The sequence below is a fragment of the Bos indicus genome, chromosome 1 (assembly GCF_029378745.1).
Source record: "Bos indicus isolate NIAB-ARS_2022 breed Sahiwal x Tharparkar chromosome 1, NIAB-ARS_B.indTharparkar_mat_pri_1.0, whole genome shotgun sequence".
Classification (NCBI taxonomy): domain Eukaryota; kingdom Metazoa; phylum Chordata; class Mammalia; order Artiodactyla; family Bovidae; genus Bos; species Bos indicus.
Genome location: NC_091760.1, coordinates 132608453 through 132633555, shown reverse-complemented (window position 1 = coordinate 132633555; position 25103 = coordinate 132608453). Strand labels below are relative to the sequence as shown.

Genomic DNA, 25103 nt, shown 5'->3' with positions numbered 1-25103 from the left:
TTCGTTTTCTCTATTTTTATAGTACATTTAAAAAATCAAGTAATGGTGAATGAAAAATATTCAAACCACACACATATATGGAGTGTAGAGAGGGAAATGAAAGTCTTAACCACTCAGAGAGGCTACCACTGTACAGTTTGATGTGTATCCCCCTTGAACTTTTAATGTAGTAGGATTTTTTTCAAAATATCATAGTCATATTGTTTTGGAATTTGATGGTGTGATCACTTACCTAGAGCCAGACATCCTGGAATGCAAAGTCAAGTGGGCCCTAGGAAGCATCACTACAAACAAAGCTAGTGGAGGTGATGGAATTCAGTTGAACTATTTTAAATTCTAAAAGATGATACTGTGAAAGTGCTGCACTCAGTATGCCAGCAAATTTGGAAAACTCAGCAGTGGCCACAAGACTGGAAAAGGTCAGTTTTCATTCCAATCCCAAAGAAAGGCAATGCCAGAATGTTCAAACTGCCTCACAATTGCACTCATCTCACATGCTAGCAAAATAATGCTCAAAATTCTCCCAGCCAGGCTTCAATAGTACGTGAACTTTGAACTTCCACGTGTTCAAGCTGGATTTAGAAAAGGCAGAGGAACCAGAGATCAAATTGCCAACATCCATTGGATCATGGAAAAAGCAAGAGAGTTCCAGAAAAACATCTATTTCTGCTTTATTGATTATGCCAAAGCCTTTGACTGTGTGGATCACAATAAACTGTGGGAAATTCTGAAAGAGATGGGAATACCAGACCACCTGACATGCCTCTTGAGAAACCTGTATGCAGGTCAGGAAGCAACAGTTAGAACTGGACGTGGAACAACATGAAACATGGTTCCAAATTGAGAAAGGAGTACATCAAGGCTGTATATTGTCACTGTGCTTATTTAACTTATATGCAGAGTACATCATGAGAAACGCTGGGCTGGATGAAGCACAAGCTAGAATCAAGATTGCTGGGAGAAGAATCAGTAACCTCAGGTATGAAGATGACACCACCTTTATGGCAGAAAGAGAAGAGGAACTAAAAAGCCTCTTGATGAAAGTGAAGGAGGAGAGTGGAAAAGTTGGCTGAAATCTCAACATTCAGAAAACGAAGATCATGGCATCTGGTCCCATCACTTCCTGGTAAATAGATGGGGAAACAGTAAGCAACTTTATTTTGAGGGGCTCCAAAATCACTGTAGATCGTGACTGTAGCCATGAAATTAAAAGATGCTTACTCCTTGGAAGAAAAGCTATGACCAACCTAGAAAGCATATTAAAAAGCAGACATTACTTTGTCAACAAAGGTTCATCTAGTCAAAGCTATGGTTTTTCCACTAGTCATGTATGGATGTGAGAGTTGGACTATAAAGAAAGCCAAACGCCGAAGAGTGTTGGAGAGGACTCTTGAGAGTCCCTTGGACTGCAAAGAGATCCAACCAGTCCATCCTGAAGGAAACCAGTCCTGAATATTCACTGGAAGGACTGATGCCGAAGCTGAAACTCCAATACTTTTGGCCACCTGAAGAGAAGAACTGACTCATTTGAAAAGACCCCAATGCTGGGAAAGATTGAAGGCAGAAAGAGAGGACGACAGAGGATGAGATGGTTGAATGGCATCACCAACTCAATAGACATGAGTTTGAGTAAACTCCGGGAGTTGGCATTGGACAGGGAGGCCTGGCGTGCTGCAGTCCATGGGGTCGCAAAGAATTGGACATGACTGAGCAACTGAACTGAACTGACCATACTTGAGTCATTATTTTAGAAGACTGGTAGGTTTTGAGTCCTTTGCAATAACCCCCCAAATGTATCTTCCTTGTAGATACAGTTGAATGCTAGGGGTTGTTGAATTCTAAATTAAAATGGATTTTTCTGAATATACTGAAGAACTTAACTTCTTTGTTGAGAAAACAGAATGCTGTTCAATAAGCAGAAGCAGAATTTATTTGCTTGCTAAACCAGGGGTAGCTATTTATGTGTAATAATCTCTCTGAAGAAAGTAGAGAGCTAATCTAGGTTCAGGAGTGACTTATGACTTAAGTTGCAACATTTCTTCTCTTTATTCTAAAAGAGTTTGTGTAAGTTGGAATTATTTGTTCCTTTTTTTGTTGTTGTTCTTTGAATTTTAATAGAATTTGCCTGTGAAACTATTTGACCCTGGTGTTTTCATTTATGGGAAGATTTCTTAATGACTAATTCAATTTTACTACTTTTGTTACTTTAATTTTTCTATAAATTTGTACATTTACTTTTTTCTCATATATATTGAGAAAGATTTTAATATTGCTGTGGCTTCTGAATGTCTAGCATCTATAATTATGACTCCTTTTTTATTTATATTTGGGTGTACTTTTTTCTTTTTTTCATTTTTAAAAAAATTTGTTGAAGTATAGTTGATTTACAAGGTTGTGTTAGTTTCTGCTGTACAGCCAAGTGGTTCAGTTTTATATATGTTCTTTTTCATATTCTTTTCCATTATGGTTTATCACAGGGTATTGAATATAGATCCCTGTGTCATACAGTAGGTCCTTGTTTATCTATTCAATACATAATAGTTTGCTAATCCCAAGCTCCCTCACACATGTGCCCTGCCCTCGACAGCCTCGACAGTTTTTCCTCTGGGTCTGTCAGTCTATTTTATAGATAATTTCATTTATATCATTTTAAAGTAATTTTATTTTGGCTGTGATGGGTCTTCATTGCAGTGCATGAGGCTCTTTGTTGTAGCACATGGGCTTTCTCTAGCTGCAGTGGGTGGGGCTATTTTCTAGTGGTGTGCGGGTTTCTCGATGCTGTGGTTTCTCTTGTTGCAGCATGGGCACACGGGCTCAGTTGCTCTGCAACCTGTTGGATCTTATTTCCCAGTCCAGGGTTCAAACCCTTGTTCCCTGTGCTGGCAAGTGGACTCCCAACCACTGGATCACCAGGGAAGTCTCAGTGTGTCATATTTAATAAGTGATGTCATATGGTATTTGTCTTTCTCTTTCTGATGTACTTCACTTAGTGTAATAGTCTATAGGTCTAATCATGTTGCTGTACATGACATTATTTCACTCTTTTTATGGCTGAGTAGTATTCCACTGTGTATATATACCACATCTTCTTTATCCATTCCTGTTTCCATGGACATTTAGGCTATTTCCATGTCTTGGCTATTGTAAGTAATGCTGCAGTGAACATTAGGTATGTGTATCTTTTTTATTTATAGTTTTGTCTGGATATATGCTTAGGAGTGGGATTGTAGCCTCATATAACAGCTCTATTATTAGTTTCTTCTGGTTTTTTTTTTTTTTTTTTTTGAGGAAACCTTATCTTGTTTTTCATGGTGGCTGCACCTATTTTCATTGCCACCAACAGTATAGGATTTTTCTCCACACCTTCTCTGGCATTTGTTATTTGTAGACCTTTCAATAATTGCCATTCTGACCAAGGTGAGATAGTGCTTCCTTACGGTTTTGATTTGCATTTTCTAATAATTAGTGATGTTTAGCAGTGTTGAGCATCTTTTCATGTGCATGTTGGCCATCTGTATGTCTTCTTTGGAGAAATGCATGTAGGTCTGATGCCCATTTTTTGATTTTTTTTTTTTTACTGAGTTGTATGAGCTGTTTGTGTATTTTGGAAATTAAGCCCCTGCCAGTCGCATCACTCGCAGGTGTTTTCTGCCAGTCCATAGGTTATCTTTTCATTGTGCTTGTGGTATCCTTTGCTGTATAAAAGCCTATGAGTTTGATTAGGTCCTATTTGCTTTTATTTCCATTGCCTTGGGAGACTGACCTAAGAAAATATTGGTACGATCTATGTCAGAATATCTTGCTTATATTCTAAGAGTTTTATGGTGTCATATCTTATATTTAAGTCTTTAAGCTATTTGAGTTTATTTTTATGTATGGCATTATGAGAGTGTGTTCTAACTTTATTGATTTACAGGTAGCTGTCCAGCTTTCCCAACACCACTTGCTGATGAGACTGTCTTTCTCCATTGCATAGTCTTCCCTCCTTTGTTGAAGATTAATTGACCATAGATGTGTGGGTTTATTTCTGGGCTCTCTATTCCTTTTTTCATTTTTTAGTCTTGTCAGAACTATGTCCATTTTTTAGTCATGACATCTAACTTTGTTTTGAGCCTTTCTTCTATGTCTTTTTGCTTTCTGTTTCATTAAATTCTGCTTTTATTTTTATTATTTCCTTTTACCTGGTTTTCTTTATGTTCTTTTATAACTGAAGACAGATGATCCATTCATTAATTTATTTTTAACTTTTCTTATTTTTCTGATGTAACTATGTATAACTACAGATCTCTTTTTTATATTCTCCTTTGCTGCATCACACAAAGTTATTCGTATAGTCTTTAATTTTACTTACAAGTATTTTCAAAATTCTGTTAAGATTTCTTCTCTGGCTCATCAGTGTTTGTTGTTATTGTTTTGCTCAGTCGTGTCTGACTTGGTGATCCCATGGACTATAGCCCACCAGGTTCTTCTGTCCGTGGGATTCTCCAGGCAAGAATACTGGAGTGGGTTGCCATTTCCTTCTCCACATCAGTTTTTAGAAGTTTCTAGACCTATAAGATTTTTTAAAAGCTATCTTTTTGTTAGGATTGTCAAAGAATATGACTTAGGATACCAAGTACACAAAAAATGTGTAGAGATTTTTATGGCATTTGATTGGATTTTGTACATACTCTTGTTTGTGTTCTTCTGTTTGGAAGTTATATTTGTGTATGTTTATTGCATCATACTTAATAGTTATGATGTCAGTTCTTCTTTAACCTTTCTAATTTTTTGTCTTCTTAATTTACTACTGAGATAAATATGTTAAAAGTTAAACCTTTACGACAATGGATTTGTCAGTTTTTTCTTGTTTTGTCAGTCTATTTTGAACCCATATTAATAGGTACACATAAGCTTAGCTGTTTTGTATATTGAATAAAACCTTTTATCAGGATATAGTGACTTTCCTTATCACTAGTGATAGCTTTGCCTTAAAGTCTTTTTGTATGTTATTAATATATCTATACCAGTTCTGTATTGATTAGTATTTGCCTGGTATTTTAATTTTTTTCCCTATTTTTATTTTTTAACCATTCACTACTTTAGGTTCTTCGGTGTGTTTCTCTTGACAAGCATGTGGACAACTTCTCAACCTTACATAAAATATTTTCTGTGTGGTTGCAGCGCAGAAGGTGCTGAAAAATGGCAGAAGAGGTGGTGGTGGTAGCCAAGTTTGATTATGTGGCCCAGCAAGAGCAAGAGCTGAACATCAAGAAGAATGAGAGACTGTGGCTTCTGGATGACTCAAAGTCCTGGTGGCGAGTTCGAAATTCCATGAATAAAACGGGTTTTGTGCCTTCTAACTATGTGGAAAGGAAAAACAGTGCTCGGAAAGCATCTATCGTAAAAAACCTAAAAGATACCTTAGGTAAGTTATTTTTGTTTTAAAACAAGAACAGCGATACTTTCTAATTAATGCTAGAAATTCATTCTTTGTACAGAATTTTGGCATCAGTGGGCAGAACTGACTAGAACATCCCAAGCTGGGATTTCAGCTAGGCGAGATAAGTTTGGCTCATAGCAAGTGTATTCAAGTCAGGTGTGTTCAAAAAGACCAGTGAAGGTCATTTTCTGTAAATCTAGCTAGTGGAACGCACTCTTGATTTTCTGTCAGGGGCTTCTTGAACCGTAGGTACCTATTGGAGTTTAGACAGATTCTCCATATAATTGAGATGGGGATAAATGAATGAGATGCAGAATATCCTCCTTGTCATTAAGGTCACTTATTTTACAGGATACATTGATGGATTTTACATCTAATGGCTTTAGTTCAGTTCAGTTCAGTTGCTCAGTCATGTCCGACTCTTTGTGACCCCATGAATTGCAGCATGCCAGGCCTCCCTGTCCATCACCAGCTCGCGGAGTTTGCTCAAACTCATGTCCATCGAGTCGGTGATGCCATCCAGCCATCTCATCCTCTGTCGTCCCCGTCTCCTCCTGCCCCCAATCCCTCCCAGCATCAGAGTCTTTTCCAATGAGTCAACTCTTCGCATGAGGTGGCCAAAGTACTGGAGCTTCAGCTTTAGCATCATTCCTTCCAAAGAACACCCAGGGCTGATCTCCTTCAGAATGGACTGGTTGGATCTCCTTGCAGTCCAAGGGACTCTCAAGAGTCTTCTCCAACACCACAGTTCAAAAGCATCAATTCTTTGGCGCTCAGCCTTCTTCACAGTCCAACTCTCACATCCGTACGTGACCACTGGAAAAAGCATAGCCTTGACTAGACGGACCTTTGTTGGCAAAGTAATGTCTCTGCTTTTGAATATGCTCTCTAGGTTGATCATAACTTTCCTTTCAAGGAGTAAGCGTCTTTTAATTTCATGGCTGCAGTCACCATCTGCAGTGATTTTGGAGCCCCAAAAAATAAAGTCTGACACTGTTTCCAGTGTTTCCCCATCTATTTCCCATGAAGTGATGGGACCAGATGCCATGATCTTAGTTTTCTGAATGTTGAGCTTGAAGCCAACTTTTTCACTCTCCTCTTTCACTTTCATCAAGAGGCTTTTGAAGTCCTCTTCACTTTCTGCCATAAGGGTGGTGTCATCTGCATATCTGAGGTTATTGATATTTCTCCCGGCAATCTTGATTCCAGGTTGTGCATCTTCCAGCCCAGCGTTTCTCATGATGTACTCTGCATATAAGTTAAATAAGCAGGCTGATAATGGCTTACATTTTGATATTTGCTTTTAAAAACAAATTCATCTTGTTCTTATGTTTGATAAAAGAGTTTTAAGTTGTGGATCATTGCCATATATTAGCATCTACAAAGCTTATCTTTCTTATTTTGTTTCTCTTTCTTCCTGTAACTGTAAATTTTGTTTTTACTGACCTTCCCTTAGGGCCATAAATAGGGGAATCTACTTCATGTTGGGCTTGGCCAAGCTGTGATAGGAAGGAAATATGCACAGATCAGAACCAGTCTGTCTCTCTCTTTTTAAAGAATTCTCCTTAGCTAACAGGAAGGAACTGGGAGGGACATAATTTCCCTCAGGTATTTAGGCAAGCATGCTGTTACTTAATAGTTCTTGGTGTATATGTAGAAGAAAAAGTATAATTTCTCCTTGAAAAAGATAGTTTGACAATAATGTGACTTTGGAGAATAATGTGACATGATTGAACATGGAGTATTATTGACTGCTTTATATTAATTTTTATTTCTTACTCAGCATTATTGTTATTCTGTTCTAAAGGTAATTTAATAAATGAAGTTATTATCCACACATTTAAATGCTTTAACTAGGCTTACCTTTTTTTTTTTTTTTTTTGAGATTTTTGAGGTCATTGTTATTAGTTAATTATTTAATATTAGTTTTTAAATGGAAGACAGTTGGAAAGAGATTGTCCTTGAATGGTTGAAGAGATCAAAGTTAAAACCAGGAATACTTATGATTTTGTAAATAATTAGATATTTATTTAAAGTATATTGATTAAGGGTGTTTGAGAAAATTAAGGTGACTTCTGTCAAAATATGCTTTATAGTGATGAAGGCACAGAAAGGACTAAGGACACACCTAGATAAACTTTCATGTCCTTTAAAAAAGGATAGTGGTATCCTGAGACTATAGCAGAGGTGACGGTAATTAACAAAAGACAGTGAAAAAACTAATATAGAGCAAGGAGAAAATCCCAGTTTTAGATACAACTTCATATAAATTGCAAAAGCTTTAGTAGATACAGTTTTTGTTATTAATACTCCTGGGAAACCTTCCATACTATTTTCTGATATTATTGAGACAGTTTTAGCTGTCTCAAGACTGTATCTTTTTAACTGTCTTGAGACTGTATTATTGAGACTGTTATCTATTTAAGTTCTAGGCTTAATATCATTGTATTATATTACAGTTATTGCTGTCTATTCCAAAGTACTTGGAAACATTCTGTTTTAAGGTAGTGACCTACAGTTAGCCTGTATAATGATGTAAATCCAGTTTTTGCCTTGGGTGGACAGCCTTCTCCCCTTTCTCCAGGTTTCTGAATCCTGTTTTGGTAACTTAAATGTTCCATATAACTAATGGATTTGTTTCACAATGATTGTGCTGATGGAGATATTGTTCGAAGGTTAAGAAAAAAAAGGAGAAAACAAAGAAAAGAATGAATACATGATGAGAAATAGAAAAATAGTACAGATGAATGTAGTTCCAGGGCGGGAATAGAGATTCAGACATAAAGAACTCTGGGAGAAGAGGTTAGGAAAGGGGAGGGTGGGATGAACTGGGAGATTAGGTTTGACAGAAATACACTTAGACGTGTGAAACAGATAACTAGTGGGAACCTGCAGAGCAGCACAGGGAGCTCAACTTGGTGCTCTGTGATGACCTCAATGGGTGGGTTGGGGGTGTAGGATCAAGGGAGCTCCAAGAGGGAGGGGATATAGATATACATATTGCTGATTCACTTTGTTGTACAACAGAAACTAACGCAACATTGTAAAGTAATTCTACTCCAATTAAAAAAGAATGAATACATGAATATATTTTCAACTACTGAAAAAAATATGCTTTAAATATGTGCTTTAAAACTTTTTCCAAAATAAATCTGAATAGTAAGGTCATATTTGTGGCCATCATGATATCCTTGTTTTATAAGTTCTGTTAGCATTCAGGGAAAGAATGTTTTGGCAAGAGGAAAGCCTTAGGAAAACTTTCTATTGCCTGGGTGTGGGCCAAGTCACATGGATGGGGTGTGGGGAGTTTCAGTGTTGCAGAACCAGGAAGTTCACTGAAAATTATCCTGCTGTATTAACAAACTAACGAAAGAGAACACGGGATTTTTTTTTTCAAGATGAATTGGCTAAAGGTGTTTAAAGATTTTTTCAGTAAGTGAATCTGTTTATTATATCTATAGCTTTCTTGTTTTTGAATTAGAATTTTCAGTTTGTGAATTTAAAGGAAAACTGTAAGGAGAGAACATGGTGGGTTTATATAGGCTGGTGCTTTATGTTTGTGAATCATAAGCTAAGTGATTGGCAGTACATCAGATATTAATAGCTTTGACTTGATAAGTAAAATAATTTCAAAATTTTAATATCAGTATTTAAATAACAAATAGAGAAAGTATAAATGATTTGACTTTGATGTAGTTCTCTGAACTTAGTGTAGACATTTGAAATGAACTAAATAAATTGTAAACATTTTAGGAGGAGAAAAAGGATTTAAGTGAGCAAGTTCCTTCATCCTCAGCATTTGAAGTAACATGATACTGTTACTGCTTTTTACTTAGACTTGAGAGGACTGATGTAGAAGATAATGCTTAATGAAAGCGCCAGTATAGAGGGTATTTTAATTTAATCAGTGTCAGATTGCTAGAAATTGCTGTTTTGGTTAATGTGAGATTTGATAGTTTGAAATGAATTGTGAGAGCAGCTGCATACAAAGAATTTGAAAACATTGACAGAAAATAGTGAACTTGGATTGCTTTGAGTCGAGGTTTTAAAGTGATTCTGATACTAACAAAGAACCTAAATTGCGGATCTGCTGATAGCCTTTGTATACTCCTGTGATAGTGAATTTGATTTGGTCTCTTTGAACAGTTGCTCAGTGGTTCTAGAAAAATGAACAGAGAAATTGTTGTAGAACTCTCTTATGTGTAAGGAGTCTAAGGAAACAGAGTAACCTGTCAGGAGATTTTGGGGCAAAGAGCAAAATGGAAAGGGATCAGGCACTTCATTGTCAAAAAAGCTATAATTATAATATTAAGACTCATTCATTTTTTTTCGGTAACTTTGGTGGCCAGATGAATCCTTCTGGAATATGTCTCTCTTGGTTACTTTTTGGGGAGTTGTTAAAATTTTAGATCCATTTTTGGGGGTTAGTTTTCCTTTTAAAGAGTTTATTCATTCATTCATTTATCAACATTTTTATTGAGAACCTACCTACTGTAGGCCAGATAAAAACTAATTGTCACAGAACTTAGATTCTGATGGGGAGGTAGGTGACGGTTATTTATTGTTAATATTTCTTAAGTTTGATTTTAAGTGATACTGACCATAAACCAACTAGAAGTGATGTAAAAAGGATATACTGTATCACTGATACAGTGGTTTAATATATACCATCAATATAATATAAAATTATCATTCTATTGAATCTTAGAAAGTTGATAGTTATTCTTAAATACGTTTGTAGACTTAGAGTCAGGATTTGAGATTGATAGCCAAAGTATTTGTTCCTCACTGCTTACAGTAAGCCGAAATTTTACTAATTTAGTTTTATAGCTTGTTAGAATAGAAATAGGCTATTCACCTACTGTTTTCCCTGAACGAACTTGAAACATAGAGGAAACAATATTTGTGCTCCTTGTGTGGTAGGCAACTTAGAACCCTTGAGAACAGAAAGGGCATTGTTTCAGATAAAGCAGAGAATAATAAAAAGCAGTAATTTATCTTATTTCATATAAATCAGGTAAACTGATAAAAATACAAAAAAATATTAAATAAAAACCTCTGTTGGAAAGAACATCATTTATAATATTTAGAATTCCTTCATTCTCCTCCCAGATATATCAGTTATTAGCCATGTGGCCAAGGGTGTATAACTTTCCTGATTTCCTGTTTCTTATTTGTAAAGGAGAGAGTTGGGCAAGACCAGATGATCTTGGAAATTCCCTACTGACTCTGAAAGTCTTATAGTCCTGGTACACAGCTGATCAGCCTTACGTGTATCATAGAAATCAGGGGGAAATCCATAAGGGAGAAGCTGGTTTTCAAGAAATAGGAACATAACAGAATTATAGTTCCCTAAAGAATTAGCAAGGATCAGTATTATTCTTTTATTTTTGCTGTGCCGGGTCTTCATTGTGGCACACAGGCTTCTCTTGTTGCAGAGCACGTGGGGCTCAGTAGTTGAGGCATGTGGGCTTAACTGCACACAGCATATTGGATTTTCATTCACTGACCAGGGATTGGACCCACCTCTCCTGCATTAGAAGGGGGATTCTTAACCACTGGACCACCACGGAAGTGCCCCCCGTCAGACTCATTCTGTCGAGCATTTATTTACTGTGTGATTTAGATGGAGGGGAAATGACATCCTTAAAGTAAAGACCTAATGATGAAAGTGTAACTAGCACATTGAGTTCAGAAATACATTTGAAAGCTACAAACTGAGAAATAGATTAATAGAGACAGACATTAATGTAAAAGGCTACATTAACTTTTTTAAAGGGATTGAAAAATTGCTGAGAATCTGTCCTGGCAGTGGTTTACATGAGTAAAAGACTTAGCAGGAGCTGCTGTGATAATGTATGTGCTAAAAAAACTCTCAACATGTTATATGATGGTATTGATTCAAATTTATGAGGTGCTCAGGTGAAGGGCTGCAGTGTGTGCTGGCCAAATAAAACATGACACAGTCTATTCATTTTGGGGAGCTATACTTTAACAGGGGTTTTGAGAAACCCAGGTGCTTCCAAATACTGGCATAAGGTTTATCAAAGGATTTGGAAACCAGGTTACATAATGAATAATTAATCGGTACAAAGATTTGCCTTAACTATCCTATAGGAGAGGACAACCATTTTATAAAGATGGAATATTCACAGTGCTTCACTAGATTCTTAAAAACTTTTGAGGAGTTAATAGTACATTGTTTTGGTCAAGAAATGGTGCTATAGGAGGAAAGAAGACTAGTGGATTGGAGTGGAAGGGGAAGAGTGTGAGTGAGGGGAAGACTGAAAGCTATACTAATGCTTTTGGTTTTTTTAAACAAAGCTAATGATAAAAATGACTACCTCAGAGTTATGCACATCCTGAGTTCATGAACCTGAGTATTTCCCTCCCAACCCTGGCCATGTCCAGCTATTTCATGCTATAGTAAAAAAATAAAATAATAAAAATAGTAAAGAAAAATAAATAAAATAATAAAAATAGTGGAAAAAAAAGTATAGTAAAAAAAAATGCTTATATTTGAAAAAATAAATTCCGGAAGCACTAGGAGGTAGGAAAATATTGATAATAGTCACCATTGATTGAGTGCCCGCTGTATGCTGTGTATGCACTGTGCTGAGTGCTTTCCATATAAACTTTTAAAAATTCGTTACAAAATTTTTCTGAGATAGGTAGTTACTACGCACCACATTTCACAAACAAGGAAACTAGAGTTTAAAGAAGATTAAATAACTTGACCAAGCTCTGATTAATCTGTAAGTAGCACCATTGAAATTTAAACTTAGGGTCTCTTGTTAAAGAGTTTTCCTAGTGCACACATTACATTTATGACTATAGTGTTAGAGTCAGATAAGTAATGGATTGGCAGGATTTGCTGCAAAAGGGTCTGATTAAAATTAGGATTGTGATGAACCAGCTGAAGTTGAGAAAAATTTAGAAAAGATTATACATTAATCTGAAGGAGCCTGCTTGTTGTTGTGATGTGATGTGAAAGTCACTCAGTCGTGTCTGACTGTTGCGACCCCATGGACTATACAGCCCATGGAATTCTCCAGGCCAAAATACTGGAGTGGGTAGCCTTTCCCTTCTCCAGGGGATCTTCCCAACCCAGGTCTCCTGCATTGCAAGCAGATTATTTACCAGCTGAGCCACAAGGAAGCCCAAGAATACTGGAGTGGGTAGCCTATCCCTTCTCTAGCAGATCTTCTCTGCATTGCAGGCGGATTGTTTACCAACTGAGCTATCCAGGAAGCCCTGTGTTGTTGGAATGATCTAATTGTTGATTATAACATACTTGAGAAATTGAGATACTAATACTTTACATTTGTATAATTTTGAAAAGTGCATTTGCATCTACTCTCTTATTGATAAAACATGAGATTAGAAGGAATGTTTTTAAGCAGTGGAAACAAGCCCTTCCTAAAGATTTGTAAGCAGGGGAAAAAGCAAACTATCAATTTTGCATGCATTTGTATCATCCACATGATAAACAGGACTTTGTGTTGCACAGAAAACAGATATTCTAAGTTTATATTTTCTGTGAACTGTTTCTGGCCTCTAAGATTAAAATAAGTTGTTTTGATTGTTTCCCACTTGGGATTTAATTGTTGGGTCTGTCTAGAAATCCTTCATTCTTTTTTTGGACAAGGTATAATTAGTCTTAGACCATTTATCTTTTTCAGAATCAAAAAAATATTTTAGAACTAGTCTTCATTTTCAGATTTAAATTTTGCATTTGCTTATATCAATATTCAATTTAATCAATTTAATAAACCCATTGATCATCTTCCATCTGTACAGTTATAAGTAGTATATAGGAAATGCAAAAGATCAGTGAGATAGTAAAATGATCCTCTCCGAAAGCTTATATTCTTGTAGATAGGGTTAAAAGATAAATACAGGAAATACTAGCATACAAGTACCTCAGAAATACAGAATACTAAATAAAAATATTTTTTAAAAAAGGAGAGCTTATATATCATGGGAGTTGAGGATGGAGAATGAAGGATGTTGAAAAACACAAAGCAAGAAGATAATAAAGTTGTTATTTGAAATGACGCTTCTTGAATGGGTAGATTCTTTAAAAGACAGAATTTTTAATAAGGTTTTGGGAAAAGTCATGAATTAGATATTTCCACATTTTTATTAAACTTTAGAGTAGTTTCAACGCAGGGTGTTACAGAAAGATGCTTTTATTTAACATTTACTCCTGTGTACTGTGCTATTACATTATTGTATTCAGTTCTCATAACACTCATGATAAGTGCTGTTCACAAGCTCCAAAAAGTGAAATAGCTTCCTCAAGATGGCATGGTTAATAAGACACATACCTGGGATGTGAACCCAAAGGCCTATAATGTTTCAAGGCCTCTACTGTTTTCTATAGTCTATAACATAAGCCTGGAAATGAAGGTTTGAAGACAGTCTGTAGAGGACTGTAGACTCTAGGCACAGTTGTTGTTGTTTAGTCACTAAGTCGTGTCCAACTCTTGTGATCCCATGGACTGTAGCCTGTCAGGCTCTTCTGTCCATGGGATTCTCCAGGCAAGAATACTGGAATGGGTTGCCATTTCCTTCTCCAGGGGATCTTCCCGACACAGAAATTGAACCCGGGTTCTCCTGCATTACAAGCAGATGATTTAACAACTGAGCTATGAGGGAAGCTCTAGGCACAGTATTTCTTGTAATTTATTAGGCAGAAGAGCCACTATTGGCTTTTGCGCAATCAGTTCAGTTTAGTCGCTCAGTTGTGTCTAACCCTTTGAGACCCCATGGACTGCAGCACGCCAGGCTTCCCTGTCCATCACCTACTCCTGGAGCTTGTTTAAACTCATGTCCATCAATTCGGCGATGCTATCCAGCCTCCATCCATCTCATCCTCATTCCCTCCTCCTCCTGCCTTCAGTCTTTCCCAGCATCAGGATCTTTTCCAATGAGTCAGTTTTTCACATCAGGTGGCCAAAGTATTGGAGCTTCAGCTTCAGCATCAGTCTTTCCAATGAATATTCAGGACTGATTTCCTTTAGGATTGACTGGTTTGATCTCCTTGCAGTCCAGAGGACTCTCAAGAGTCTTCTCTAGCACCACAGTTTGAAGGCATCAGTTCTTCAGTGCTTAGCTTCTTTATAGTCCAACTCTCACATCCATACATTACTACTGGAAAAACCATAGCTTTGAGAAGATGGACCTTTTGTTGGTAAAGTAATGTCTCTGCTTTTTAATATGTTGTCTAGGTTGGTCATAGCTTTTCTTCCGGGGAGCAGGCATCTTTTAATTTCATGGCTGCAGTCACTGTTCATAGTGATTTTGGAGCCAAGAAAATAAAGTCTGTCACTGTTTCCATTGTTTCCCCATCTATTTGCCATGAAGTGATGGGACTGGATGCCATGATCTTTGTTTTTTGAATGTTGCGTTTTAAGCCAGCTTTTTCACTCTTATGTTTCACTTTCAAGAGGCTCTTTAGTTCCTCTTCGCTTTTTGCCATAAGGGTGTTATCATCTGCATATCTGAGGTTATTGATATTTCTCCCTGCAATCTTGATTCCAGCTTGTGCTACAATAGGTCATGTAATTGTAGCTGTAATATAAAGTTAGACTGGATGATATGGGTGATGGGTTTAAGTCAGATAGACTGGATTAGTAAAAGAAAAAGGAAAAGAAAACTAGAGGGTAGTGACGGCTCAAGCACAACATGGGCCTGAACTAGAACATGAATAGTAGAAATGGAAAGTTTTGGCAGAAAGGACACATGATGACTTTAAGAAATTGACGTGGGAATCTTTTAAGAAAGTAATTTTTATAATGTATAGTTCATGAAGGTAATTAACCATTTTTAAGTGTATAATTCAGCGTTATTAGTTCATTAACAGTGTTGTGCAACCATCGCATCTGTCTAATTCCAGACTATTTTCATCACTCCAAAAGGAAACCCTATTCCCATTCAACAGTTGCTCCCATTACTCCTTCTCTTCAGCCCCTGGCGACCAATAATCGTCTTTCTGTCTATACAGAGTTACCTACTCTGGCTATGTTGTTTAATATGTAATCATTATATGACATAACCAGAGTAGATAATATAGAATCATACAATATTAACCTTTTGTGTCGAGTTTCTTTCACTCAGCACACTGTTTTTGAGTAATTTTTATGATGTAAAGTTAATAAAATTAATTAACCATTTTAAAGTGTATACTGTTGTAGCATGTATCACTGCTTCTTCCCTTTTATGGCTGAATATTGCCTTTAGGATGGACTGGACTGGTTGGATCTCCTTGCAGTCCAAGGGACTCTCAAGAGTCTTCTCCAACACCACAGTTCAAAAGCATCCATTCTTAGGCACTCAGCTTTCTTCACAGTCCAACTCTCACATCCATACATGACCACTGGAAAAACCATAGCCTTGACTAGATGGACCTTTGTTGGCAAAGTAATGTCTCTGCTTTTGAATATGCTATCTAGGTTGGTCATAACTTTCCTTCCAAGGAGTAAGCATCTTTTAATTTCATGGCTGAAATCACCATCTGCAGTGATTTTGGAGCCCAAAAAAGTAAAGTCTGACACTGTTTCCACTGTTTCCCCATCTATTTGCCATGAAGTGATGGGACCAGATGCCATGATCTTAGTTTTCTGAATGTTGAGCCATAAGCCAACTTTTTCAGTCTCCTCTTTCACTTTCATCAAGACCATCCTAAAGGAGATCAGTCCTGGGTGTTCATTGGAAGGTCTGATGCTGAAACTCCAATACTTTGGCCATCTCATGTGAAGAGTTGACTCATTGGAAAAGACCCTGATGCTGGGAGGGATTGAGGGCAGGAGGAGAAGGGGATGACAGAGGATGAGATGGCTGGATGGCATCACCGACTCGATGGACATGAGTTTGGGTGAACTTTGGGAGTTGGTGATGGACAGGGAGGCTTGGCGTGCTGCGATTCACGGGGTCGCAAAGAGTCGGACACGACTAACTGACTGAACTGAACTGAATATTGCCTTATATGGGTATATACCACGTTTTTGTTTATCCATCCATCTGTTGATGTACATTTGGGTGATTTCTTCATTTTGATTATTGTGACTAGGAAGCTGTGAACATTTGTACACAAGTATTTGTTTTAATTCCTGTTTTTGGTTCTTTTGAGTATATACCTAGGAGTGGAATTATGGTAGTTCTGTATTTAACATTTGAGGAACCATCACCTGTTTCCCTTGGCATTTGTACCATTCTGCATTTTGACCAGTAGTGTAAAAGGGGTTCCAGTTTCTACATATCCTCATCAACACTTATTTTCCTTTTTTTTTTTTGGTTTGGTTTAATTTGGTTTTATTATTCCAATCCCAAAGAAAGGCAATGCCAAAGAATGCTCAAACTACCGCACAATTGCACTCATCTCACACGCTAATAAAGTAACGCTCAAAATTCTCCAAGCCAGGCTTCAGCAATTCGTGAACCATGAACTTCTAGATGTTCAAGCTGGTTTTAGAAAAGGCAGAGGAACCAGAGATCAAATTGCCGACATTCACTGGATCATCAAAAAAGCAAGAGGAGTTCCAGGAAAACATATTGACTATGCCAAAGCCTTTGACTGTGTGGATCACAATAAACTGTGGAAAATTCTTCAAGAGATGGGAATACCAGACCTCCTGACCTGCCTCTTGAGAAACCTGTATGCCAGTCAGGAAGCAACAGTTAGAACTGGACATGGAACAACAGACTGGTTCCAAATAGGAAAAGGAGTATGTCAAGGCTGTATATTGTCACCCTGCTTATTTAACTTGTATGCAGACCGCATCATGAGAAATGCTGGGCTGGAAGAAGCACAAGCTGGAATCAAGATTGCCAGGAGAAATATCAATAACCTCAGGTATGCAGATGATACCACCCTTATGGCAGAAACTGAAGAGGAACTAAAAAGCCTCTTGGTGAAAGGGAAAGTGGAGAGTGAAAAAGTTGGCTTAAAGCTCAACATTCAGAAGACAAAGATCATGGCATCTGGTCCCATCACTTCATGGCAAATAGATGGGGAAACAGTGGAAACAGTGTCAGACTTTATTTTTCTGGGCTCCAAAATCACTGCAGATGGTGACTGCAGCCATGAAATTAAAAGATGCTTACTTCTTGGAAGGAAAGTTATGACCAACCTAGATAGCATATTCAAAAGCAGAGACATTACTTTGCCAACAGAGGTCCGTCAAGTCAAGGCTATGGTTTTTCCTGTGGTCATGTATGGATGTGAGAGTTGGACTGTGAAGAAGGCTGAGAATTGATGCTTTTGAACTGTGGTGTTGGAGAAGACTCTTGAGAGTCCCTTGGACTGCAAGGAGATCCAACCAGTCCATTCTGAAGGAGATCAGCCCTGGGAATTCTTTGGAAGGAATGATGCTAAAGCTGAAACTCCAGTACTTTGGCCACCTCATGCGAAGAGTTGACTCATTGGAAAAGACTCTGATGCTGGGAGGTATTGGGGGCAGGAGGAGAAGGGGACGGCAGTGCATGAGATGGCTGGATGGCGTCACTGACTCTATGGACGTGAGTCTGAGTGAACTCCGGGAGTTGTGATGGACAGGGAGGCCTGGCGTGCTGCGATTCATGAGGTTGCAAAGAGTCGGACAGGACTGAGGGACTGAACTGAACTGATAGCCATCCTAGTAAGATGTAAAATGGTATTTCATTGTTATTTTGATTGGCATTTCTGTAATGACTAATGATATTGAGCTTCTCTTCAAGTGCTTTTGAGGTATTTGTATACCTTCTTTGGAGAATTACTTATTCAAGTCCGTTGTCCATTTTTGAGATAAGTATTTCTTTTTGTTGTTGGGTTCTGCAAGTGCATTATATGTTCTGGATATAGATTCTTATCAGAATTATATTTGCAAGTATTCTTTTCTAATTCTGTAGGTTATCTTTTCATTTTCTTGATAGTGTCCTTTGCACAAATGGTTTTTTTTTTTTTAATGAAGTATAGTTTATTATTATTATTTGGTGTCAAATCTGAGAATCTGTTGCTAAATCCAAGGTCAGAAAGACTTTTCCCTAAATTTTCTTCTGACAGTTTTTAAGTTTTAACTCTTTTATTTGCATCATATTTATTTTGAGTTGATTCTTATATGTGGTATGAAGTAGGAATCCAATTTCATTCTTTTGCATGTGGATATCCAGTTGTCTCAGCATCATTTGTTAAAGAGACTATTCTTTCCTGTATTAAAATGGTCTTGGCACCCTTCTCGTGGTCAGAGTTAAAAATCAATTGACCAAAGATGTATGGTTTTATTTCACTACTCGGTTCTATTCCATTGGTCTATTTTTCGTTACTTTTGTGCCAGTACTACACTTTTTTGATTACTGTGCCTTTGTAGTAAATTTTGAAATTGGGAAATGTGAGTCTTCCAACTTTGTTTTCCATTTTTAAGATTTTCTTTTGGCTATTTGGGGTCTTTTACAATTTCATATGAATTTTAGGGTCAGCTTTTTCCATTTCTGAAAAAAAAGGGGGATACTTTGATAAGGATTTCACTGAATCTGTGCATCACTTTGGGTAGTATCGTCATCCCTTGGTATCTGCTAGGTTTTGGTTCCAGTATCCCCTGCAAATACCAAAACTTAAGGATAATCCTTGTACAAACAGCATAGTATTTGCATATACTCTTCACATACTCTCCCATATATGTTAAATCATCTCTAGGTTACTTGCAATACCTAATACAACGTAAATTCTATGTAAGTAGTTGCTGATAATGGCACATGCAAGTTTTCCTTTTTGGAACTTTCTAAAGTTTTTTTCTCAATTTTTTTTTTAAGATTTTTATGTTTTTTACCTCAGGCTGCTGCATCAATTAAATAATTTCAGCAGAAAACACCCTAATCCTGAAAATGCTCCAAGTCAGGTGAAAGCAAGGCAAGCCACTGTGCCAGTCCTTCAGGTAGCTGCCTGAGAGGTTGAAACCCATAATTACAATTCTTTGTGAGAAAGATTTGTATTACTCTCTCTGACAGGAGATACTTAGGCAGACAACTTTGGAGAAGGCAACGGCAACCCACTCCAGTACTCTTGCCTGGAAAATCCCATGGACAGAGGAGCCTGGTAGGTTGCAGTCCATCGGGTCGCCAAGAGTCAGACATGACTGGAGTGACTTCACTCTCACGCACTGGAGAAGGAAATGGCAACCCACTCCAGTGTTCTTGCCTGGAGAATCCCAGGGACGGGGGAGCCTGGTGGGCTGCCGTCTATGGGGTCGCGCAGAGTCGGACATGACTGAAGCGACTTAGCAGCAGCAGCAGCTTCTTTCTTCATTAAGCCTTGCCCTAGTTATTTTAAGCTCCTTACTGGATTTTAGAGTTCCACAAAAGTTGATTTTGACAGTATTCATGAGCTCATTAATTACTCTTTTGGAAGGATGAGTTCCTACAGTGCCAGAAATCCCTGATGTACAAATTTTTCATAATCATGATATATCATTAGCCAGAAGGAAGGAAATTGGGGGGGGTGGTTTAGTTGATTTGTGGATATTAGAGATTATTTTCATTTGGACATGGTGGTTGTATTTGAGTTGCTCATGGTGCCTTCTGTAGATGACCAGTGGCAGTTGGAATTGTAATGTGTAAATTCAAGCTTGGAGCTGCAAAGAGACCTTGGAATCTTCTCTGTGGAAGTTACAGAAAATGAAAGTGATTTCCTTGAAGTAGAGGCTAAGTCCAAGCATGGCATCTTGGGAAATACTTTGAACTAAGGAATCATTGACTTACTCTTTCAGCAGACATTCCATTTGCTCCTGCTACTAGTATAGTTACTGCTAAGTGCTGGAGAGACAAGGTAGTACAATCCAGTTTACTGCCCCAGGAAACTCACTGTTTTATTAAGTTTTTTTTTATTAATAAAACACAGTTTTATTAAGATGGACAAGTAAGCAAGTAAAAATGCAGTTTTTATAACAAGGTTTACAGGAGCCCAGACAGAGGAACACAAGAATAGTTAAACAGGTCAGTGGGGAAAACAACAAACTCTGGGGGAAATTAAAGAAGGAGAAATTGTTGTAGAGAGTAATCTGTGATCTTGGTTCTGTATAGAGAGCTTGAAAAGACTTGAGGACTCTAAAATGGTCTGATTTGCTGTGAAAAGATGACAGCTGTAAGTAATTGAGTAGTTTTGGTGGAGATGAAGGACCAGATTATAAGGAGTTAGGAGTGAGTGAGTGGCGAAAGAGTTGAAGGAAAAAGGGAAGACAACCTTTTAAGAATGATGTAGTTAAAAAACAATAGCAGAGTTGTGTAACTCTGTTCCGGAATAGAAGTGATCTAAGTGTTTTTCTAGACTTTGGGAGTGAGTGGGAGGAAAACACATCTGGATGGCCAAGAGTCCCAAAAAGAGGCAGGAAAGATGGTATTAAGAGTCCAGAAGGATTAGAGGTTGGGAACTTGGCAGAAGAAAAAGAGTAAGGGTAATGAGAAAGAATTTTGAGATAGAAAGTATTTGAGAAATTTTACCTAAGGATGCCTTAGTTTTTTCAGTAAAAGGAGAACACAAACTCATATGCTAAAGTTGCTGTAGCATACATTTATGATGATAGTACCATTTGGTTATTTTTTTCATTCTTTTAACAAATATATATTAGGCATCTCCTGTTTACTAAGGCATTGTGTGAGATCCTTGGGATTATATCTGTGAACAAAGTCAGCAAAAATCTCTGCTGTTTTGGAGTTTATTTATATGTGAATTGGGTGAAGACAGATAAGCAAGTAAATTGTATATTATTATAAAATAAGCATGAAGTAAATAGAGCAACTTGAGTCTTGGAAACTAAGAAAGCAAATGGGAGGATTACCCAGACATAACTAAAGTTTTATATTGCATATCAAATTGTAATTTAAGTTACTATTTAATTTTTATACAGCTAGTTATAGACTCTTAGTTAATAAAGAAGAACTTGGGTTTGCTGGAGCCTTTATGTATTTAGATTGTAGATATGTAGGAAATAATTTAATACTTACATTTAAGAGACAGTTTATTAATTTTAGGGCAACTTTAGAATGATGCTATACAATTACTTCAGGGTCTTTAACATGAGAAAAGAGAATTTATGAGGGGAGTCAAAAGTAACAAACTTGCAGTTATATAAAATAAATAAGTCATGAGAATGCAAATGCAAAGAAAGAAGAGTGACATGGAGAGGAGGAGGGAGGGTAAAAAACTTAGTTACTGAGTTGAAGATCCTTTTGTAATGAATGAATTGGTGTTTTTTGTTTTTCATTGTTTTATATTCTCATTACCCTTTTTTATTTAAACAGGCATTGGAAAAGTGAAAAGAAAACCTAGTGTGCCAGATTCTGCATCTCCTGCTGATGATAGCTTTGTTGACCCAGGGGAACGTCTCTATGACCTCAACATGCCTGCTTATGTAAAATTTAACTATATGGCAGAGAGAGAGGATGAATTATCATTGATAAAAGGGACGAAGGTGATCGTTATGGAGAAATGCAGTGATGGGTGGTGGCGGGGTAGCTACAATGGACAAGTTGGATGGTTCCCTTCAAACTATGTGACTGAGGAAGGCGACAGTCCTTTGGGTGACCATGTGGGTTCTTTGTCAGAGAAGTTAGCAGCAGTCGTCAATAACCTAAATACTGGGCAAGTGTTACATGTGGTTCAGGCTCTTTACCCATTCAGCTCGTCCAATGATGAAGAACTTAATTTTGAGAAAGGAGATATAATGGATGTTATTGAAAAACCTGAAAATGATCCTGAGTGGTGGAAATGCAGGAAGATCAATGGAATGGTTGGTCTGGTGCCAAAAAACTATGTTACCATTATGCAGAATAACCCATTAACATCAGGTTTGGAACCATCGCCTCCACAGTGTGATTACATTAGGCCTTCACTTACTGGAAAGTTTGCTGGCAATCCGTGGTATTATGGGAAAGTCACCAGGCACCAAGCAGAAATGGCATTAAATGAAAGAGGGCATGAAGGTGATTTCCTCATTCGTGATAGTGAATCTTCGGTAAGTTGGTTTTCAAAGGTAAATGGAAATAGAGCCCTGAATATTAAAAAAAAATAAACGGAAGACCAGAGAGGTTTAGTGGCTTCCCTAAACATGTGAAGTTTCTGAGTAAAGTCAATGTTCTTTCCAAGTATGTTTATTTTTAGTAAAATATAGCCTTAAACAAGATTATTTGGCCTTGTATAGTTCTGTTGGTTTTGCCTTCCTGAAATATTTCTGTTGCGTTAAACTGAAAAATGGAGAAAATTAAACACTGACTTTTTCACTGAGAACAACGCGGTAGATAAAACTGGAAAAACATTTCTTAAATTGCATAATTGGTACACTGTCATCCTTATAATAAATGAAATCCCTGAATTTAGAAAAAAATCTATATTTGTTTCTGTATAAATACTTGTTTGGAAGTTGGAATACACTTTTAGGTACCTCAAAAACCCATTTGAACATGCACCATATTTGGAGGGCATTTACAATAATGATAAATTCTGTTCCCATAGTAGTGAAACAATAAAATTGTAAAACCATAAAAATTGAATAAGAAAATAGTTATGTGGGTTCTTTTGCATACTGTATAGGATTTTAGAATTTGACAATACTCATTTCCCTTAAAAATGACCTTTATTTTTCCTTGATAAAGGATATCACTATTTTTACATGATTAGTATTAGCTTTGTGTGTATATATCGTGTGTGCGCCTGCACGTGCATGTGTGTAAGGGATGGGGGAAGAGCGAGCGAGATTGAAATTAATTGAACCGCCTGCTCTGAAGTTCAGGAAATGGGGGTCTGTATGTAACCCCACCGGAAGAGCAGGTGGTTGATGATAGGGAAGAGTAATGGGAATTGTTTTCTGTTAGATGCCTGACCTGGCCCTGGTTTCCAGGACAAGCAGTGGGCAGAAGGGCTAGGAAGGGAGTGACCCTGGAATGGGTGGTTAATAACCATAAAATGTTTCCAAGAAACCCACTGTTTGAAACTTTGACAGTAACTGCATAAGAGGGTGATATAGACTATTCAAAGAAGTGTTAGAATTAAAAAAAGAAAAAACCTAAGAAAGTAGCTTGATTGCAGAATACCTTGTATTTTCTTATAGGTAATTGAGCATAGATATTAGCCAAAATATACCAGTATTTTTAGTAGTAGAAATTTTAAAGTAGAGCTCTCAAATAAGCATATTTTGTTTGACTTGCACAGTGTTTTTAATCATTTGAATTCATTGTCAGTATTTAAATATTGGGAGGTTTCAAATAAAAATTGAGACATCAGACTTCCCTTTTAAAATTGGAAGACCTGTCAATGTTGAGCTGTATTCCTACAGGGCAACAGTTGCAGCCAAGTGGCCATGCATTGTTGTTCCCCCTATATAATCCCCCTGGCTCTTGTTTATATTTCTTTCTTCCCCGTTACAGGCATTTTGATTTTATGACCTCTTAGGGTTTACATTAGTTCTCATTTTTGTGTCCTTCATCTTTGAGAATTCAGAGTATATATCAGCTATTCTGTAAGACAGCTACTGTTTGCTACTAATGGAAAAGGGGTGGATGTCTTGGATTTTCTGCTGTTTCTCTAGTAGTTTGAATGAAGAGAAGATCACGAATCAAATGTTAAACTAAAGGATTTGCCATGGTGTTAGGGAGATTTTGGTGTCTTAACTGGTTCAATATTGAATCCTGGCTCTTTTAACTAGATAGATGAACTTGGACAACTCAACTTCTCTTCAGCCTTTATTTTTTCATCTGTAAAATGGGTTTGTTTTGAGGCATAAAGGAGATAATTCATGTGAATAATTTAGCATTGTGCCTGGTGTTTAAAGTGCTCACATTTTAGCTGTTATTAGTTTATATAAAAATGCTAATAGATGTCTTTCAAAATGTTTTTTTCTCTTCTAGCCAAATGATTTCTCAGTATCACTAAAAGCACAAGGGAAAAACAAGCATTTTAAAGTACAACTAAAAGAGACTGTCTACTGCATTGGGCAGCGTAAATTCAGTACCATGGAAGAACTTGTAGAACATTACAAAAAGGCACCAATTTTTACAAGTGAACAAGGAGAAAAATTATATCTTATCAAGCATTTATCATGATACTGCTGACCGAAGCGAACTGCTGTACAGTTGTAATTCGTCATGTAATTGAAGACTGAGAAAATGTCAGTCCAGTCATGCTTGACTGGAAATTGCTGTTTCTAACTCTATACGAGAATTGACTATAATACATAAAATATTTTTATTATAATTCAGCCCATATATATATATATATACTACATACAGCAAGTATCTGCATAGAGCAGTTCCTTGTCCTTGGTCTGTTTTATTGTTTTCTTTGCTCTTCTCTTGCTTCTAATATTAAGGTTTTATATTTTGAAAAAATGATGCAAATCAAAAGTCTTTATATGAAAGAATGTCTTTATCGCCTTTCCTTTATTTTCTTGTAAGGGCACCACCTTAGTTACTTCTGCAGTGGTTTCTATTCATGTAAAATTATTATATCTATTATATCAACATACCATATGCTAAAATAAATTTCTTGGAGAGTTAATCTTTTCTGTGACTAAATAGCAATAATAAATGGAAAATTAGACATTATTTTCAGCTATTATATTTGTCACAAACCATTGTAAATACCAAATATGTTGTGTCTGTCATTTTTCAGAATTCATTTGTTTTCAGTTTAAAGCAAACCATATGGGACATA

General features: G+C 37.0%; 1 protein-coding gene across 5 annotated transcripts in view; it reads left to right on the top strand.

Moving 5' to 3' along the window:
• Positions 1-24994, top strand: part of NCK1 (NCK adaptor protein 1) — a 76372-nt gene extending 51378 nt beyond the window's left edge. For 3 of the 5 annotated variants that reach the window (XM_019962042.2, XM_019962051.2, XM_070794398.1), the window contains exons 2-4: positions 5164-5407; positions 21698-22410; positions 24299-24994. In XM_019962042.2, coding sequence (XP_019817601.1) covers positions 5182-5407; positions 21698-22410; positions 24299-24493 — 1134 coding nt within the window. In that variant the 5' untranslated portion in view covers positions 5164-5181 and the 3' untranslated portion in view covers positions 24494-24994. Of the gene's footprint in view, positions 1-5163; positions 5408-8261; positions 8855-21697; positions 22411-24298 lie in introns of those variants that run through there. The other 2 variants (XM_019962047.2, XM_019962054.2) reach the window with 2 other exon arrangements.
• Positions 24995-25103: the final 109 nt, after the last annotated feature.